The 20,742-nt window shown below is 43.9% G+C and overlaps 1 protein-coding gene across 2 annotated transcripts; it reads right to left on the bottom strand.

Moving 5' to 3' along the window:
- Nucleotides 1-897: 897 nt before the first annotated feature.
- Nucleotides 898-19,233, bottom strand: sntg1 (syntrophin, gamma 1). 2 transcript variants are annotated; one of them, XM_047810693.1, is made up of 19 exons: nt 18,690-19,233; nt 13,070-13,209; nt 12,667-12,716; nt 11,420-11,554; nt 11,265-11,321; nt 11,126-11,183; nt 10,999-11,042; nt 10,131-10,172; nt 9,933-10,035; nt 9,710-9,792; nt 8,367-8,497; nt 8,024-8,153; nt 4,675-4,713; nt 4,043-4,159; nt 3,154-3,225; nt 2,806-2,958; nt 2,273-2,365; nt 1,856-1,966; nt 898-1,313 (listed from the first exon to the last, which is right to left on the bottom strand). In XM_047810693.1, coding segments are annotated over exons 2-19 (1,602 nt in total). In that variant the 5' UTR covers nt 13,071-13,209; nt 18,690-19,233; the 3' UTR covers nt 898-1,130. The 2 variants fall into 2 exon arrangements, with proteins under 2 accessions (XP_047666649.1, XP_027011935.2); XM_027156134.2 differs by having other exon boundaries at nt 13,066-13,209; nt 18,690-19,231.
- Between the last annotated feature and the right edge of the window lie 1,509 nt (nt 19,234-20,742).

Here is a 20,742-nt window from a genome sequence, read left to right as displayed (position 1 = left end):
TGTACCCTCTCTATTGAACTGTCTCAAAATATTAATGATATTGGATTGGAGGGAAAATGAATAGGTGCGACTCCGTAATCCGACACCATTCATTTTCTACTGCTTAGCACGGGGAGCCTGTGCCTATCTCAGGCGTCATCGGGCATCGAGGCAGGATACACCCTGGACGGAGTGCCAACCCATCACAGGGCACACACACACTCTCATTCACTCACACACTCACACACTACAGACAATTTTCCAGAGATGCCAATCAACCTACCATGCATGTCTTTGGACCGGGGGAGGAAACCGGAGTACCCGGAGGAAACCCCCGAGGCACGGGGAGAACATGCAAACTCCACACACACAAGGCGGAGGTGGGAATCGAACCCCGACTTTGGAGGTGTGAGGCGAACGTGCTAACCACTAAGCCACCGTGCGCCGCTCCGTAATCATTCACCCCTTAAATTGTCATCAGCCGTCTCATAACTATTCAAATAACGGAGCTGGCACTTTGTGCTAATAAAGTGCCACGTGATTTTAGTATAAATTGTCAGAAACAGAACAATTCTCATCACCCTGAGAACACCATCCCCTACAGTGAAGCATGGTGGTGGTACAGTAGCATCATATTGGGGGGAGGCTTTTCTTTTAATCAAAGTCATTCATTTATTTATTTATTTTTTAAGGGGGGACAAAAATATCAGTTTGCACAAAACATAAAGATGTACCCTTTCCCAGCTGTATCAAATGTATCCGACTAACAAAAGGTTTGGTTTCTTTGTTTAATTGAGCAGTAGGTCAATTACAGGTGCTGCTACAAAATGTGCAAAGGCTCAAAAGGGTCGAATATTTATGCACGGCTCTGTCACAGAGTAATCTTGATGACGCTTAGAATTCAAAAATCTCTCCGTATGGGTTAAAAGAATGTTTTAAAAGCACACGCTGTTAGGAAACACCAGCCGAACACACACGTACATACACACTGCCACTCCGTTATTCAAAATATATCACATCACACTTCGGTTATTTCAGTCTTTGGCCCAATGTAAGCAGGCTGTTTTACATAGTCCGAGAAGAAGGCGGGTCAACGCCGCCGCAGACCGTCTAGTGTTTTTAAATCCGCAACTGAAGACGGTAAGAGTCATTCAACTCAAGTACTTCAACCTCCCAGCCTGACCCAGGGAGGTGACTGAGGTCAGCGTGGGCATCGCGGTAGCTGCCGAGGAACTCGGACTGCCCACAAACATCGGATCCAGACACGCCACTTTGGCAGCAAAAAACGCATGGATGCAGTGCAGGACAGCAAAAAGGTTGGAGAATTCCAGCTCCTGAGAAAAAAAAATAGATATTAAAACGAAATATATTTCAACGTATTCATTTTCTACCACTTATCCGAACATCTCAAGCGTCATCGGGCATCGAGGCAGGATACACCCTGATAGAGATGCCAATCAACCTACCATGCATGTCTTTGGACTGGGGGAGGAAACCGGAGTACCCAGAGGAAACCCCCGAGGCACGGGGAGAACATGCAAACTCCACACACACACACACACACACACACACACACACACACAAGGCAGAGGCGGGTATCAAACCCCCAACCCTAGAGGTGTGAGGCGAACGTGCTAACCACTAAGCCACCGTGCCACCTTATTTCATCATATAATATATACAATTTCTTTACATTCATTAACAGTTTTAAAGACTCCTGCAATAAATATTTCACAACACTAATTGTTATAATCAAAAAACGAAGCGCACAAGATCAATTGTAATCACCTCGTGTTGAGCCGGAACTGCTCTATGGAGAGTTCTTAGGTTCTGAGGTACTGTAGGTAATCTGTCTAATTGAAGCGATATCGGTTACCTTGGCCTCGATGAGCTTCGTGTCTGTGTTCTGGAAGAGAAACTTGATTTTGCTCTTGCCGTCATCGGAGGACCCTTTCAGCTGGGAGAACTTGTAGCGCCACAACACCACCTACAGGGGGCGATACGTGTTAACTTTAACCTTGTTTACATGTTATCGTTCCGCATCGCTGTCTTGTACCACATAAATCTGCCGATGCTGACATTTTTAATCGACTAAAAACATTGTATATATATTTTTTTTATACCTTTACAGCTATGTTTAATGTGGATTATCACTGTTATCGATGGTGTTACAGCCAGTCCCGTGAAATCCCTATGATAAAAATGTACTACCTGTTTCCACGTGTCATCATTTAAACCATTGGCAAAAAAATTAAAAAATAAATACAAAAAATGGCCGTCTGCATCGACTCACCTTTGATGCTGCATCAAAGCAGACGAAGCCCATGGCGAAGTCTATGGTGAGCCCCATCAGGTGGCTCTCTGAGATGCAGGCGTACGTTTTGCTCTGAAAAACACGGTTTGTCCTTGTTTCCTTAAATACTTGCGCTATCTCAAAGAGCAGACATGGGTTTGATATCACTATTTACTTTAAAGACATAAAATAAAACATTTCTGTAGGGGGAAAAACTAATCTTTATTTATTTTATTTTTTTTGCGCTATGACTATATTGCCCCTAGTATTGCCCCTAGCATTCTAGAGAAAAACAGAAATACTTATGAAACACTATTAAAGCACCGAGAATCTACTTTCATATGAGCATCATGTCGAGGGCAACATGACAAAGACGTTTAGCGCTCAACGCGAACAGACAGAATCAAATTCTGGTTATTTTTGGCCTCCGAGTTAAAAAGTTAAAAGCTAAAAAAGCTGTTTTTTCTCCCTTTCTGGATTATTCTTAGTCGAGTCGTACAATACGTGCTGGTTGCACTAGTGCTGGTGTTTACCTGTATTCTTTCCACCTCAAGAAAGGTGGCCATCTGGATGGCCTTCTCCCAGAGCACGAGATCGCTCTCCAGCTCCACACTGAACACAGTGTCCTCACCCGTGTCCATCTGCACACTGAAACACTGCCGTCGCTTGTCAAGCAGCTCGCTGTCCTGAAATACAGGAAAGAAATATGGCTCTGGGCTCCAATGTGACCTTGTAGTCCAGCACGTTGGTCTGAAAATAAGACATATGACTCCAAGGCTCAAGCTCAGCTTTAACTCAGGGTTAAATTACAAGGTCCAATCTGTTATTTAGGCCTACTGTACCTTCCATAGAACCTTATAATATAATACTATACAACTTACCTTAAGGATCTTGGACATGATCTCATAGACAGTAAAGCTTTGTTCAGCTCTGGTCCAGTCCCAGGTCGTTACCTAGAACATTAAAAAAAAAAAACCTCTCATAAACATTCAAAACATTCAAGTTCTTTACATTAACTTTCTCTATGAATTAGCAGAATTTTGCGTGACCTCGACTTGAGTTACGTACTCAAAGTAAGCCACACGTTTAATATGCTAGTCATCCTCACTGTCATGTGTGTCACTGTGTAAATCGCCTCGAAACACGATGGAATGGAATCTAACGTATACCTGTTAAAGACAATGTTAATGAGACTCGCTCAGAATAAGGAGAAAAATGAGGTCGCAACCCTCAGTGAGCGTTAAATGACCATTAAATGAGCGTCCGAAGCCACACTTTAATCAAAAAATATCAAAGCTACTGTACAGATAATCTTGTTAAATCCTGTATTGTGGACTGTAAAAGTAATCGCTGACAGATTAGAGTTGATTAAACAGAGTTTAATGGATTTCCCAAGTTTTATACGGTGAACAAAAAGCCCCACAATTGCTGGGTGTTCATTTTCTACCGCTTATCCGAACTACCTCGGGTCACGGGGAGCCTGTGCCTATCTCAGGCGTCATCGGGCATCGAGGCAGGATACACCCTGGACGGAGTGCCAACCCATCACAGGGCACACACACACTCTCATTCACTCACACACTCACACACTACGGACAATTTTCCAGAGATGCCAATCAACCTACCATGCATGTCTTTGGACCAGGGGAGGAAACCGGAGTACCCGGAGGAAACCCCCGAGGCACGGGGAGAACATGCAAACTCCACACACACAAGGCGGAGGCGGGAAGTTAGCGATTATGTAAGTGGTAAATAACAGTAAATGCTCACTGGAGGTGCTGAGAATTTGAAAAGAGATGAACCCCTTAACGCCAGGAACTTTGGCGTGTACATGCGGTCCTGAACAGAGTCCTGCTCCTTCTCTTCTACCCATCCCATGTAGATAATCTGGAAGATAAACACACAGACACAAACAGATGCGTATATTATTATACGCCAGTGAAGTCTACTGAAATGATAAACACCGCCAAGCTAATGCAAAATACTGTACAGCTAACTCTTATTTTCTACATCAAGTTCAACTGCTAAAACTGTTACCAAGGTAACAGAACATTACCTTTATTTATTTATTGCTGGCTAACATCCTTGAGATTCGCACAAGCCAGCAAGGTTGTGGTAAACTAGCTTAAACGATTAGCACGTCTGAAGTACCATGAGAGTTGTAACGCGATGCTGCTCAAAGTGTATGTTTTGTATATTTATGTTACATACTGGAGGAATATTTTATTTCCTACATTTGCGACAATAAATTAGCACGCTAGCTCGCAACTACTCACTCAGAGGGGAAAAAGCAAGCTGGGATGACGTGTGAGTGTAATAATAGTGATAGTAGTTAGATTTTTTTCCGACGTAACACCACCTTTGTTCAACAGAAGTAGTGAGGTATAAAAAAAAAGGATTACCTGCTGATTTACAGGAAAGTTTCTGTTAATCTTCTTCACCTGCAACAAAGAACAAAAAAGCTTTCAATATGATGTAAACTGTACAGGACAAAATTCATCTAGTCTTGCCTTCATTTCTCCCGTTCTCATTGTTTATACAATAGTATATACAGGGCTCTCAAGTTCTGAAGACAGGCAAGCGTGACATCTCCAACACACACACACACACACACACACACACACACACACACACACACACACACACACACACACACACACACAACAAACAAAAAAAAATTTGTGGGGGAGTTGTTGTGTTTGGTAAGGATCACTGACCGCAATTTCGCAATTTAACCAAATACAAAGTATCTGTTTAATTTCCATTTATTTATTTGTGTGTGTGTGTGTGTGTGTGTGTGTGTGTGTGTGTGTGTGTGTGTGTGTGAGAGAGAGAGATTATGACTGGTGGTGTTTATTGTAAGTGTTTGTTGCCTTTTTGGACCCCTTTATCATGTGTAATGTTGCTCCCATATAAAACAGTTCAGCACAAGCCCAGACATTTTTAGGGTCATGATCGAGGACAATGTCCCGTCCAGAGACAAGCTGTTTCGTGTTGAGCTTTTGTTCAAACCGTCCATCGAAAATACCCTCTGTAATGAATATGTTTTTTTTTCCATTGGTTGTTGTGTTAAATCTTACCCAGACACAATAGTGCTATTTTCTGATTGGCTAATGTGTAGCCTCTTTTTTTGATTGGCTGATAAGTGTCAGGCTCGACTAAGAGCTCCAGGGGAGACGCGCTTGATTCCTGCCCGGTTCCATAGAGACAGCGGTGCGGACTGATACGTTTTGGGCGCTGCGGCTTATTAAATATATGATAAATAGTCAAAAAGTTTTTCTGCGTGAGAAATACGATGTGTGGCGAGAGAGCGTGAGAAAAGACCAACATGAGGGACTGTCACTCTCAATGCGTGACACTTGACAGCCCTGTACTGTATATACAGTAGCAAGAGGGGGATGTGGTAGCCTAGTGGTTAAGGTGTTGGGCTACCAAACGGAAGGTTGTGAGTTCGATTCCTACGTCCACCAAGCTGCCAAAGCTGGGCCCCTGAGCAAGGCCCTTAACTCTCAACTGCTCAGTTGTATAAAAAAAGAAAATGAGATAAAATGTAAGTCGCTCTGGATAAGGGCGTCTGCTAGATGTAATGTAAGGAGTAAAAACAGGAAGTGAACATTCTCCAAAAAATGTTAAATCTGCTGTAGTTGAAAAGCTTTGGGATGCTAATAGGAGCTTCGTATTGAAATATTCCTTACTTGGCGCAAATACTCCAACGTTTAGATATGAGACGTGTATGTAACACAGAATCCACTGCAGTATTGAGATCTTTAATTAAGACGTGCTTCTGCTTCTCCTCTAGAAAAGACTACAACTACATTACAAAACAACTCTACCACATCTAACAGGCCTATCATAAGGTTACGTCTGGCTGACCGACGGTTTATCGGAAACCTCAAGCATTCGATCCTGTATCCCGAATAACTCCCCGGATCGATTAAATCAGAGCGGCACAGAGCTTTGTTCGTTATTAGACACGATCTGCCGCCTGAAACCGAGAAGGAAACGCACATCAGCTTTCAGAAAATGACCTGAGCAGTATCTCACCTCAATTATCCCAAACCTCGATAAGAGCCTTTTCTTGCAAACAGATATCTATAGTTTCATGTCACGTGCTTTAAGGCTTTATTTATCAGTCTCGGGCTTTACATCACCAGCTGCTCATTATCTCTACAGCAACCACATATGCATTGACTGTCAGTTACCTTGGGGATAAAATATGATGGAAATAAGACATATCCTTAAGTGTTATCCCAGGGTCTTCGTCTATTATTAGAATATTAAAGGGTGTAGTGATCTAGATTGCAGAGAATGGAGCATGGTGTTACAGTGGATAACGTCGACATCCCACAGCTCCAGGGTCCCGAGTTTCACCTTGAACTCGGGTTAATGTCTGTCCAGAGTTTTCCCTGTTCTCTTCCTGGGTCTATGTGGGTTTCCTCCAGTTGTGTGGGTTTCATTCCACCACACAAAAAATGCAAAACATGTCCTTAGGTGGATTCTCTCCTCTATAAATCACCTCTAGTACCCCTTTTCCACCAAAAAGAACCGGGTGTTGGTTCAAAGTCGGTTCCACTGGCGAACCTTCTAAGAACCGGTCTGCCTTTCCATCACAGAGCCGAGTGTGACGTCACTGTATACGTGTCACGTTACACAGCAACGTTAGCGCAGCAGCGACAAACACAACCACAACATCCACAATGGCGGGTGTTGCTTTACTGATAATGCTCATGGCTTCGCGAACCTACGTCGGCATCCAAACGCGGCGAATCCGAAGTGTACGTGCGGCTCCGTGTATTCTGTATAATCGAGAGAGTACGTAACATTTTTTTATCATTAACACAGAAAAAAGTTAGCCTTAGCATGTAGCTACCTACTATCATGTGTGCTGATAATGTATCATATCGCGGTAAAGTCTATTAAACATTAGTAGATTATCAAATGCGCTAACAGTAGCCCCGCCCCCAGCTCCTGACACAAGCGGTTCTTAAGTCTAGACCAGCGACTAAATTAGGCTCCGAACCTGCACTCGAACTGCCTCGGTGGGAAAAGGGGCATAAGTGTGGTCTGGCATCCCATCTGGATTGTCCTCATGCCGAAAGACAGATGTGGAACCCGATGTGGTGTCAAAAGATGCTTTTGTGCTCAGCACGGTTGTAAAGAGTAGTTATTTGTGCTACCCCCTAGACTTGGGGTTCACTCTAATAAGATCTCTACTTGTGGAGTTTTAGCCTCGAGTTCCAGGATGAGAATGATGTCTCGAATGAACTACACTCGTTGATGTCACTGATCAAATCATTCGATACATTTCAACAGTTCCGGAGTGTTGGACAAATTACACGGTGTTACACAGCTTCAATAAATTCACGGCTTATTCGTAAAGTAGAGTGTGAGAAACTAATCGTTTTAGGAAACATAACATCAAGCCAACAATATCATAAAATCTGTGCTGGAAACATGCCAAGAAGCTGAGCTCGGCATCGAGTCTTTGAAAAAAGCCGTAATGGACTTGGCGTTGCGGCTTAGGTTATGATGTAAGATTATCTGCAAGCAGGGTTTTGCTTAAATTGTACAATACAGAGTGGCTTTAACAACAAAACAGCAAGCAATAAGAAGGAAAATACACACATATGTACAGTATTAATGGCCAAAAATTTCATTTGGAAGTGAACGATACTGGATAACTTTCGATCCTGAAGGAGGAACTTTAAAGCTGATCGATATTTCATAAAGAAAAGAAGCTGAAATACTTACATTGTGCTTCGTGAGAGCAGATATATTGGATGCTATTGCTTGAAGCCAGTCAGTGCATTCTTCTCCATTAGGACATTGGATTATCCCGCTGCAAACCCCATCTACTGCAACGACCTGGAATGCATTTTGCCTTTAGGAGATACAAAAACATAGACGGAAGCATTAACCAAAACGATCCCGTGGTGTCCGGTGGAATACAGTTCTAATCCAAACACTTTTAATTATCCTGAGAGAGTTATTTCTCGAGAAATGAAGCATATAAGTACATTCCGAGTCAGAGGGGCAACATACTCCATTAGGGAAGAAGATTAAAGTCATGAAAGCGCTCTTCCGCCCGGCTCACCTGCAGATGTCAGAGCCGGGGATGTACTGTGAGAGACGAGCGTGGAGGAGCGGGATGAGACGTAGATCCACCCATCGCTTCTCCCAGCGTAGTGCTGGGGACATAGGCCAAGATGAGCAAGACAACGTGTCCTGAGAGGATATAGGAGAAAAGGTTGTTGTTTTTTTTAACTTAAAAATGATAGAGGTAACAGGTTTAACTGAATGGATGTGATGTGGAAAAATTGTGTTTCAAGTCATTCATTCATTTTCTACCGCTTATCCGAACTTCTCGGGTCACGGGGAGCCTGTGCCTATCTCAGGTGTCATCGGGCATGGAGGCAGAATACACCCTGGACGGAGTGCCAATCCATCACAGGGCGCACACACACACACTCTCATTCACTCACACACACACACACAACGGACAATTTTCCAGAGATGCCAATCAACCTACCATGCATGTCTTTGGACCGGGGGAGGAAACCGGAGTACCCGGAGGAAACCCCCGAGGCAAGGGGAGAACATGCAAACTCCACACACACAAGGCGGAGGCGGGAATCGAACCCCCAACCCTGGAGGTGTGAGGCGAACGTGCTAACCACTAAACCACCGTGCCCCCCTTTGGTTTGTCATGTTATATCAAATGTTATATAACTTATGGCTATATTATACATGTCCACTGTGCTACTCAAACACGTCCCTAGCACAGGTGGTTAGTATAATGTTAAGGCTCGTACACACCGCGACGAATAGCGTGCACGATTATCGCAGATGTTTAACGCCGATGTAACAAAAAACGGCATGCATTAAAGTGTCATTTTGAAGAAAAAAAACCGCCTTGGGAACCTTTTTTTGGATTGACGCGCCACGTTAAAAACTGGCCGGCTTTTGTTCACGTGCCTGGAGCTGCTAAATTTACATAAAAACACGACTTGGTGGCACTCAAGCACCAAACGGTCTTGTAGAGCACACATTGATACCACGACAAAGATGCATCGAGGCAAGATGAATGTAGAGCTGCTGGTCTTATCGGTTTCTGAAAACAAAGCGCACTACAAAAACATCGCAGAAAAAGCGGGCTCGATAATCGCCCCGGTGTATAAGAGCCTTTAGAGGTGGTTGGGGAAGGTGAAGGCCAGCACATCCTTCATCCAAGATGTCAAACTGCTGCTTGTGCTGTGTCATATGGCAGCTAAAAAAAACTCGGAGGAAAATGCTATCTGCCTCCTTCTGCATACATGATTGTATGGATGCCTACAAATGCCCGCAACTTTCACTGTGAGAGAAAGAGAAGTGCAGTCCCTCCCACCCAGACAGTATTTTGCTCTCCAAATGCTTTTGTGTTCCAGATATATTATGCACCGTATTGTTCGGGTGATAGTTCAGATGTAGGCCACTGTCGCACAGTGGAGACGATGTCCCGCTGCTCTGGTCACTTGGTACACCTAAGGGCAGGTGGGATACAGATCATGTCAGCAAATTTCATGCTTCACACAAATCCGATATCCCAAACAAGTTAACTTTGTTGTACTGTAAGTAGACGTCATGGCTGATTTTGACAGCGAAAAGATGCAGGAACTCGTACATGTGCAGTCTTCGCAGAGCAGTAGCTTTAAAAAGGCGGGCGTCCTTTTCAGGAAAGACACGGTTAGTGTTACTTCCTCTCCAGCATTCCGTAGAACCTGAACCTGGATAAGAGAATGCTGGTTATGTTCACGTTCAACAACAGCTACTGTACCAAGCTTCGAATGCAAGATTTGCTAGCTTTTAAAGGTACACTTACAACTTCTTCATGGCGATAACTTCTGACATTTATTCCGTTTATCTAGAGACGATATACCATCAGTTAGGCAATCCGAAAGAATTGAGACATCCAGTATTCCAAAATCTACAGTACCTCCATTCCTATATGGCAGATGAAGCCTTTCTGTGTAAAAACTTTGCATTGTAACTGTGGCATTGTGGCAGCTAACCTAAGAAGTACACTACAACATTCATTCATTCATTTTCTACCGCTTATCTCAGGCGTTATCGGGCATCGAGGCAGGATACACCCTGGATGGAGTGCCAACCCATCACAGGGCACACACACACTCTCATTCACTCACACACTCACACACTACGGACAATTTTCCAGAGATGCCAATCAACCTACCATGCATGTCTTTGGACCGGAGGAGGAAACCGGAGTACCCGGAGGAAACCCCCGAGGCACGGGGAGAACATGCAAACTCCACACACACAAGGCGGAGGCGGCAATCGAACCCCCAACCCTGGAGGTGTGAGGCGAACGTGCTAACCACTAAGCCACCGTGTCCCCCTCCAAATTAAACACGGTTTATTTTAATGTTACAAGAGCATCATAATCTTAGGATTTCATTTTTTTTTTTTTTTTTAAAACTAACTAAAATAAAATAAATACGAAAGAGCCACTTGCGGCTCCGGGAACAATATTTTGAGATTATCGTTGCTAGTTTTTTATAACCTTACACGCCGACCACAATCCTTAAGTCCAAGTGTCCTTCAGTAAATATACCGAAGAAGTGTTTAAAAGTTAAGCAACCACACAGGGTTTCATTTGTTATGGTTATTGTTCTGTGACAGATCGTCACCATAACATATAATCATAACCGCATGAGATTAATCCTCACCTGGAGAATCCCGTCTCCTATGAACAGAAGACCAGAGAGCTCAGCTACGGAAACAGACGAAGGACAAACATCAGTTAAAGAGTCAAACAATCCAACAGTCGAACTAGAGGCAAATGAATTAACTTACCCTTCTGCTCTTTTGATATTTTGGAAATCACAATAGGGATCTTGTGCTCTGCACCACCCTGGAAAAAGAGCCTCGTATTTATTCCTTGCCGATTCATACAGTAGCAGTAGCCTGACAACGGGATGCGAACTCAAATTACCTTTATACTTAAACCAAATCCTCCGATCGCCTGGCGTCGTATCGTTACGGTCCTTTCCTACAAGAAATCGTAAACGGTAATTAGATCCACGCAATCAAAAAAAATACAATTAGCAAAAAAACTTCATGAGAATGACTTGACATTACACAACGTACACTAGAGTAGAACGGTTCCCCGGATACACAAATAACGTCTTGCTCTTGGATCGTTAGAATGTCTTTGGACAAGTGCAGTCGGATGTTGAAGGGCTCTTCGTTACCATCTTGCAGCAGATAAATCCCCGTCTTTGTCTGGCAAGCAAAGCAAACACACATGATCACAACGTCTGTCACTTTTTATGACTAATTCAAAGCCAAAAAAGCAAAAACGTGGAAATGTTTCTAATTGCTGTCTTCCTGAGTTCTACTGTACCTCCTCTCAGTAGTACAGGTGGTTGTTACTAGCTTACTCATGACAAACTGTTGGCTCAAATGGACTCACTAGTTTATCTAGTTAAAGTATCTAACTAAGGGGGCGCACGGTGGCTTAGTGGTTAGCACGTTCGCCTCACACCTCCAGGGTTGGGGGTTCGATTCACGCCTCCGCCTTGGGTGTGGAGTTTGCATGTAGAGGGCTGCATTGGGATTGGGCTCCCGCGGGACCCAACGCAAATCTCGCGGGAACGGGCGGTTACACCTTTGCCCCGGGTGGGAGTGGGCGGTCAGAAAATTTAGCGGGAGATCCGTGGGACCCGGTGGGATTTGGTGTGTTGCCTAATAATAAGAATGGAGTTAACACATGATGTTGAGAAGAACATTAGTATTAGCATTAGTATTAATTTACCTTATTTAAATGCAATCATGTTTAATCCTGTTATTCTGGACATTCGCCTGAACTAATAATTAGTCTGATCATTTGTATACAATCAAAATTTTCACAAGCTCTCAAGAAAAAATCCGCGGGAGTGGGCGGGAGTGGACACAAACATCGCGGGTGCGGGCGGGAGTGGAACACGCAGCTTGCGGGCGCGGGCGGTCCTGGTCAGAAATTCGGCGGGTGCGGGTTTATAAAAAAAGTCCCGCGCAGGGCTCTATTTGCATGTTCTCCCCGTGCCTCGGGGGTTTTCTCCTCCGGGTACTCCGGTTTACTCCCCCGGTCCAAAGACATGGCATCTCTGGGAAATTGTCCGTAGTGTGTGAGTGAATGAGAGTGTGTGTGTGCCCTGTGATGGGTTGGCACTCCGTCCAGGGTGTATCCTGCCTCGATGCTCGATGACGCCTGAGATAGGCACAGGCTCCCCGTGACCCGAGAAGTTCGTAGATAATGAATGAATGAATGAATGAATGAATGAATGAATGAATGAATGTATCTAACTAGCATTCTACCTTTCTACCTGGATTGAGCAAATAGGAAAATCTCTTACCTCTTCTTTTGAGGTCTTGAAATCCATGTGCCAATGTCTGGGGGAAAACACTTACAACAAAACAACAACAATCAACGATGTTAATTAAGTAGATCAATGGATATTATCCTAAATATATTGAACTTTCATTGGAATCTCTTTAAGCCTCAAGAGTTTTAAATAGAAAGTACAGTATGCCTTTTTAGTGCTAGGTACAAATCCTAGCTTCAGTGTTCGTAATGGAAGACATTGTCCAAGAAAAGATTGCCTGAAGCAAAGGTACAGCAAGTCTTGGACATAAATTGCAGAATGTTTACCAAAATCCATTTCCGGATTATATGATTTGGTGATGCGAAACCTTTCCGCATACCATTTCAGAAAACCATTGAATTACAGTATGTTTAAATAATTCCAACTTACAAACTTTTAGAGCAGTTAGTAGTCGACTTGGGTTCAGAATCCGACTCGCCTCCACAGAAAGATCCACAAGACGGTGAGCATGGATGTTAGTCCATTAGGCTTAACGTGGTGTTTTGGGGACTCACAAATTGATATTTGCCGATTCTGGGGACACAAGCAAAAAAGATCGATTCAATCCCACTTTTCATGCCAGTGTTTCAGAAGTTCTACAGAATCTTGGCTATATGGATGAAAGTGTCCATGATCCGGGGTCACTAATGCCCCTTTTCCCCTGAGGCAGTTCGAGTGCAGGTTCGGAGCCTAATTTAGAACCAGTTCTTTCTTTTTCGACCGCCAAAGCACCGGCTCTGAACCAGGAAAAGTGGTTCTTAAGTAGCACCAAAACGTTGCTGGTCTAGACTTAAGAACCGCTTGTGGGCGGGGCTACTTTTAGCGCCTGGGGGCGGGGCTACTGTTACCATTTGAAAAGGTACCTTAAGTATACTAATGTTTAATACACTTTTACTTTACCGCTATATGATACATTATCAGCACAAATGATAGTAGGTAGCTACATGCTAAGGCTAACTTTTTTCTGTGTTAACAATAAAATAACGTTATGTACTTTATCGAATACAACCTCCGTTTATACAGATTACACGGTGGATTCGCCGCGTTTGGATGCCGAGGTAGGTTCACAAAGCCATGAGCACTAACAGTAAAGCGACATCCGCCATTGTTGTTGTGTTTGTGTTTGCCGCTGCTGTGCTAACGTTGCTGGGACACGTGACACGTATACAGTGACGTCACACTCGGCGCTGTGATGCTCTCTAGCCGGTGGAAAGGCAAACCGGTTCTTAGAAGGTTCGCCAGTGGAACCAACTTTGAACCAGCACTAGCGCTAGCTCTGAACCAGCACCCGGTTCTTTTTGGTGGAAGAGGGGTATTTGTTAGGTGTGGACAAGTACGTGGACTCGTTTCCATGGTGCCCTGAGTAGATCCTATGAAAGGGATATGCTCTGGATACTCTGTGACCCAGACCAAGGATATTAAAGCATTGGTCACGGACAGATGTTTAAAAAGGTAAAGCCCTTCCAGCAAACAGCTGATCTGATATAGACCTCAGTTTATCCCTGGAGTTATCGCACATATCCAAGCATATAAAAGTCACCAGATGATTCATACAAACACAGCTACATATGTGACTAGCGATCCCTGTGGTGTGACCCTGCTACAGAACTCTACACGGTGTTGAACAACTGTTCATTCATATTCATAGCATTACAGTTTTGCATATTTACGTGCAGTTATGCACGACATGATGGATAAAGAACTCACTCCCTTACAGGATTATATCCACATTATATGATAATAAAATGGACTAACACGGTTAAGGGAAAGATCTCGACGTATCTTGCCATCTAAGACACCTTCAATGACACCTATACAAGACCAAAGATAGTGTTGCATAGTTGTGTTGACCAGCCGCGTATCACTGCATCGTCGGTTCTAGCATTTAAGAGCTAAAATCTGGTAGTTGCTGTTATTCTGCCACTTCGGTCTCTTAGCAGAATAGCCTACGGGGTGCTTTTGCTGAAAAATCTGACTAAATCAATCCCATCCTCTTGGTGTGAGAGTGCCAAAATCAATCTGTGCATTATTAAGAGGAGAGAACGCTCTGGTGAGTTGCACAACCTGGCAGAACACAAATAAGTCGCAGGTGTGGATGTGAGAATGTTGAAAGAAAGCTTTTAAGCTGTATAAAGGAGAACAAGGACAGTGTTGAGGTTGGGAGTGCCAACCCATCACAGGGCACACACACACACTCTCATTCACACACACTCACACACTACGGACAATTTTCCAGAGATGCCAATCAACCTACCATGCATGTCTTTGGACCGGGGGAGGAAACCAGAGTACCTGGAGGAAACCCCCGAGGCACGGGGAGAACACGCAAACTCCACACACAAGGCAGAGGTGGAGGTGGGAATCGAACCCCCGACCCTGGAGGTGTGAGGCGAACGTGCTAACCATTAAGCCACCGTGCCCACCATCGGTCAAAAAATGAGCCAACAAATTAGCACTGCTAACTCTACGCATGTAACAAATATAATATAAATATAATTCTTAAAGCTATATTTTTATATATTAGAGACTTACATTTATCTTATTTACACAGCTGAGCAATTGAGGGTTATAACGGTCTTGCTCAGGGACCCAGGAGTGGCAGCTTGGTAGCCCAAGGATTTGAACTAACGACCTTCTGATTAGTAGTCCAACACTTTAACCACTTCCCTACGTTCCTCTCTGTTTTCATTGACCTGATGGCCAGCACTGGGCTTTCAAACCAAGTCAAAGCTATTCAACAGCAACTGTATAGCGCTAAAGAGTGGGATGTAAACGACTCATGGCCTGACCTACTACGATGGCTTTGAAGGATGTTTTTTTTTTTTTTAAAGAAGAAGCAATTCAGAGTAATGGCACAAGAGTAAATCAAACAGAAACAGATCACCCGCCCTTTTTAACGCCAGCGCCAGAGGATAAATAATAGCCCCAGCTCAGCAGGGCCATGATTGCTGTTTGATTTTGGTTAGCTTGCTACTCACTAGAGAGCGCTCTCTCCTCCTGGTGGTAAAGGAAGAAAAAATTAAAAATGCAATAAATCGTGTTGACAAGAGATTAACTGCCGGTTATTAGGAAACATAATAAGGAGCAGTGAGGCAGGCGTTCCTGTCTTTGATGAGCATTGTTATGAATATTTATATTGTGTGTGTGTGTGTGTGCTGGATGAATGTGCACCAAGCTAAATGAGAAAGCATACAGTACCCAGCAGTGTGGTATTGAAAGTCTATAAAATACCCACAGGGTGTGGCAGTAATAAAAAATTGAAATATTCCAAATCATAAGATTTTATTGTATGATTGCGTAATCAATACTGTGCTAAAGGAGCCATTTTATAAACGCGTATTACAGCTTTAAACACGAGCCCAAAGTGGAGGTACTTTACCACTCGTTCTGGCCCTGACAGTTCCAGGTCCTTAGCTTCATCACTCATGTCCATAATCATATTTGTGTCCTAAGGCTCAGTAGCTTCGTTTTAACCGCCGTGTCACTGTCTAGGCAGATACTAAGGATGAATGTTGTCACTGCATATGGACTTGCTTTGTCTCATAAGCTTCATATCAACACTACCAGCTCATACAGCTTTTTCAAGGGGATTGCGGTCTCAAAGCACACCTCCCCCCCCCCCCCATTAAGTCATATCATCATAGTACTAAAGTAATTGGATATTGACTACTTTTAAGTCATATTGCATTCTTTTGGACTCGATCCTGGTACAAAGCCACACCATCTGTCCAATCAGATAATGTGGCGCATGTGTGTGTGTGTGTGTGTGTGTGTGTGAGTGTGTGAGTGTGTGTAAACACATGTCTAGCCTACAAATATTGTCTTTTTTCAAACATGTTCCTGTGTGTGTGCTTTATGATCAGATCTTATTTCGGTTCAAGGCTCAACGTGATCGTATGAGGTTCGCATCTCGTACATGTGATATTGTGACCACATAAGTAGGTGAAAGGAACCAAAAGATGCGTCTAATTCTCCCTAAGTGCGTATTTATAATTTTGTCGTGTTTACATATCGATGACAGAGGAACGATCCGGCTTGAGGAATTTTCTAGATAAGTAAAAAAGCACCTGGTGTAATAAAGACATTAAAAGACATCGTTGTCGTTTGGGAGCTTCCTAAAATTGTCACACAACTGGGAACAACACACAACTGGAAAAGCTCAAATATCCCTGAAACATCTCGGTCAGTACAATAAGTCAGGTTCGACACTCAAGACTTCACTCATATTAACGATGAAGAAGGTAAGAGTTCAGACACTCTCTGTTCAGGACGACCTACACCTCCTGCAAAACTCACTCTCTCTCTCATTTATTTTCTACCGCTTATCCAAACGGGGAGCCTGTGCCTATCTCAGGCGTCATCGAGCATCGAGGCAGGATACACCCTGGACGGAGTGCCAACCCATCACAGGGCACACACACACTCTCATTCACTCACACACTCACACACTACGGACATGATGGGGGTATAACTGCTTCTCTTCAAATGCTACTGGGTCCGTCACACATCATGTCCTGACTTTCATCCCATGTAGAATTGAAGGAGGATTTGGACATTCTGAGTCCATCAGAAGGTCCTGTTTTGCTAAGATGAATGAGCCAAAAATTGCCGCAAAAAGCTAATTAAATCTTAAAAGTAGGCATCTTAGGGGGGCACGGTGGCTTAGTGGTTAGCACGTTCGCCTCACACCTTCAGGATTGGGGGTTCGATCCCCACCTTTGCCTTGTGTGTGTGGAGTTTGCATGTTCTCCCCGTGCCTCGGGGGTTTCCTCCGGGTACTCCGGTTTCCTCCCCCGGTCCAAAGACATGCATGGTAGGTTGTTTGGCATCTCTGGAAAATTGTCCGAAGTGTGTGAGTGTGTGAGTGAATGAGAGTGTGTGTGTGCCCTGTGATGGGTTGGCACTCCGTCCAGGGTGTATCCTGCCTCGATGCCCGATGACGCCTGAGATAGGCACAGGCTCCCCGTGACCCGAGAAGTTCGGATAAGCGGTAGAAGATGAATGAATGAATGAATGAATGAAAGTAGGCATCTTAAAGCCATAACTGCAACAGCAGGCATACTATGATTAGTCATTTGTAGTATCCGAATGTAGCCGTCAAACAAAAAGTGGACACAAACACAGGAAATATATTAATTGACAAAAAAGTTTTTTTTTTTTTTTTTACATGTCTGAATACTCATCTCCAGTCCCATGTTGTAATTCTCTACACATTCTGTAATTCTTTAAAGTCAGAATATTGCGTGGTTGATCAGATGCCATGATGCATGATAGACTCTTAGGATTTACTCCTACTCCTCGATGAGAGCCGCTCCGAGCACTTTTTTTTTCCTCCCCTCCCAGCTTTTAACTACAGCCTCATTTTTTTTTCTTATTACAGTCTTAAGTAGACATCTAATAGCAGCTCTCAGGAGACGGATGTATCCCGAAGACTCATTAGAATTCTCACAGGAATGATCTGACTTCTTATAATGAGCTAAAATCCTTAAAGCGTCCTGCTGCTGGATCATCTGTAGGTAGACCTGAATGATTTAAGCAGACGGCTTTGCGTCACAGGAATACAAAAGGGAGGTGTGACTGTCATTTAAAAGTTCAAGTGTCAGTTGTTTTTTATCCGTTTATCAGTAGCAGGATAATAAGTAGTCAATAAGGGTGTTTCATTTTGTTGTTGTTGTTGTTGTGGGTGATTTTCTGATTCTTGCAGCTTATGAACTGTGCCAGTTGAACTGCATTATTTTCTTCAGGTTTATTATTACACGATTTTGACTGACAGGATGACTAATCCGTCTGTTTGCACTGCTCAGGCCAAAAAAAAAGGCTCTTTTCGCTCTCTGCGCAGTAGCGATTGTAATTTGGATATAATCTGTGCATGAAGCCGAGCATGCGTGTGTGTGTGTGTGTGTGTGTGTGTGTGTGTGTGTGTGTGTGTGTGTGTGTGTGTGTCTGTGTGTCTGTGCACGAACTGCATGGTAATGTCAGATTTATTGCTGTTCATACATACAGGCAATTCTTACCTATTCTGTTAACAGGTGCTAATTTGCTTTCTTCGATCCCTCTCCTCTTGCTTGGCTCTTTTCAGCCCATGACACACACGCACGCACGCACGCACACACACGCACGCACGCACGCGCACACACACACACACACACACACACACACACGGATGCACCCGGACACTACGGCACAGTCCAATCCGCAATGACACACAGAAATCCTCAGATATTCCCCATCACGAGGCTACGTGAAGCGCGTGCTTTTTCTCCCCCTTCTGTCTCCATCCTCTCTCCGTGGATACAGTGGACGTTAACGGGCCGGTACCGGTTATCCCCTTGTCCAACATTCTCCGCAGTAATCCGCGCGCGCGTCCTCACCCTCCCTCCAGCCTCGCGCTCACCGACCGTCTCTCAGCAGCTCATTATATTCACGGAAACATCTCTTCTGTCTGCGAGCCGAGAGCAGAAACGACGCTGCTTTTGATTGCGGAAGCAGTGCTACGTCGGTACGCGCGCGCACGCACACGCACACACGCACTCAAACACACACACACGCGCGCGCGCGCACACACACACACACACACACACACACACACACACACACACACACACACACACACACGCATGCATGCAGATTTTTTCCCCCCCCAATTTTATTTATTTATGTTCATGAGTGCGCATATGTTTAAAGACCCATCAATGTCCAGACCTTATAACCTGGAGATGAAAGTTCTCATCACTGCAGAACAAATAGTGCACGACACGTTTTCGGACCTGATCCCTGTTCCTTCTACCTGAGAACAGAGTCAAGTCAAATGTCCAGGGAGGGTGGAGTCAAGCCTGATGAAGCTCCTCCTACAGAGATTGGAGTCAAGAAATCAGTCCAGAAGGTAGAGTCAAATCTGATCTACCTGATTCTACCAGAAATCAGAATAAAGCCAGAAGTTCAGGGGATGGAATCAGGTTGATCCAGTTCATCTTACATAAGTCAGAAGTCCAGACATTGGAGGCATTCATGATCCAGCTCTTCCTGCCCATGACAGAGTAGAGCCAAAATCCTGGAGGTGGAGTTAGACCTAATCCGGTTTCTCCAACATGAGACAGAATCCAGCCAAAATCCAGTGCGTCGGAGCAGATTAAGCTCCTCCTACCTGAGATAAGTAGAAGTTAAAACTCAGGGTTGTGGAGTCAGATCTGATCCAGCTCCTTCTACCTAAGACAGAGTCCTGGGGGTGGAGTTAGACTTGATCCAGCTTCTCCTACTCAGAATGGAGTCAAACCTGATCCCGATTGTTTTCAGTGTTTCTTGGTTAGTGGCTTATATAACACAATTTGGATCAGGTCCACCTTCATCCCTGGACTCTCTCGCTTTTGCACTAAAGTGTTCCAGTACTTAGCAGGACACACTATTCTTGATATTGTATTTTAACAGATACAGAATACTACATCTGAGCAAAGCAACATCTGGGCTTCACATCCGGACACATCACACTGTATAATCGCTGCTGCTTTGAGGAGCGAACGTGCGTCGGTGTTACTGAGCCTGTGCTTCTTTAAAAAGATTTGTTAATTAATTCATGCATTAACAGTCAATTAACTGCTTTAATATACTTTACCACATGCAGCGCACCTTCTATAAGCATCTAGCTTCATTAACTGCGACGTTAACTCTGTTGCTAACATTAGCAGATGCTAATTAGTTCGGAAGCTACACCATGAGAAATCTACAAGACTTTATATTTGTAAAGGTATCTGATTAGATATGGATTTTTTTCTCTCTCTTATTCTGTCTTTAGGTGTTGCTCGGAGTCACTGTATTAAGATTGATGTGAAAAGCAGAGTCCTCGGCTTAAAGGTCCCTCGAGTGCTCAAAAATCAATCAGCTTACCTGACACAGGGTAAAAAGCCTAGAAAACTGCAGATGAAATACAAACAACTCTGTAATGTAAAACAAGTAAAAAAAAAACATATCCAAGTTCTTTCTAACCCAGGTGTGATGGGGGTGAAAAATACTGTTGAGTCAACAAGCTATTTTCCTCTTTGTTTGTTTCCCTGGAGACCCTCCATAAGTGCC

The sequence above is a fragment of the Tachysurus fulvidraco genome, chromosome 3 (assembly GCF_022655615.1).
Source record: "Tachysurus fulvidraco isolate hzauxx_2018 chromosome 3, HZAU_PFXX_2.0, whole genome shotgun sequence".
Taxonomy (NCBI): domain Eukaryota; kingdom Metazoa; phylum Chordata; class Actinopteri; order Siluriformes; family Bagridae; genus Tachysurus; species Tachysurus fulvidraco.
Note: the sequence above shows the minus strand (reverse complement) of the source record. Positions and strands in the feature narration are given on the sequence as shown.

Coding starts and splice junctions, on each gene's coding strand:
- sntg1 (XM_047810693.1), bottom strand. Junction 9,793..9,932: donor GCTCTGCGAAGACTGCACAT/GTACGAGTTCCT, acceptor ACCTGCCCTTAG/GTGTACCAAGTGACCAGAGC. Junction 2,366..2,805: donor TTGAGGTGGAAAGAATACAG/GTAAACACCAGC, acceptor CGTGTTTTTCAG/AGCAAAACGTACGCCTGCAT.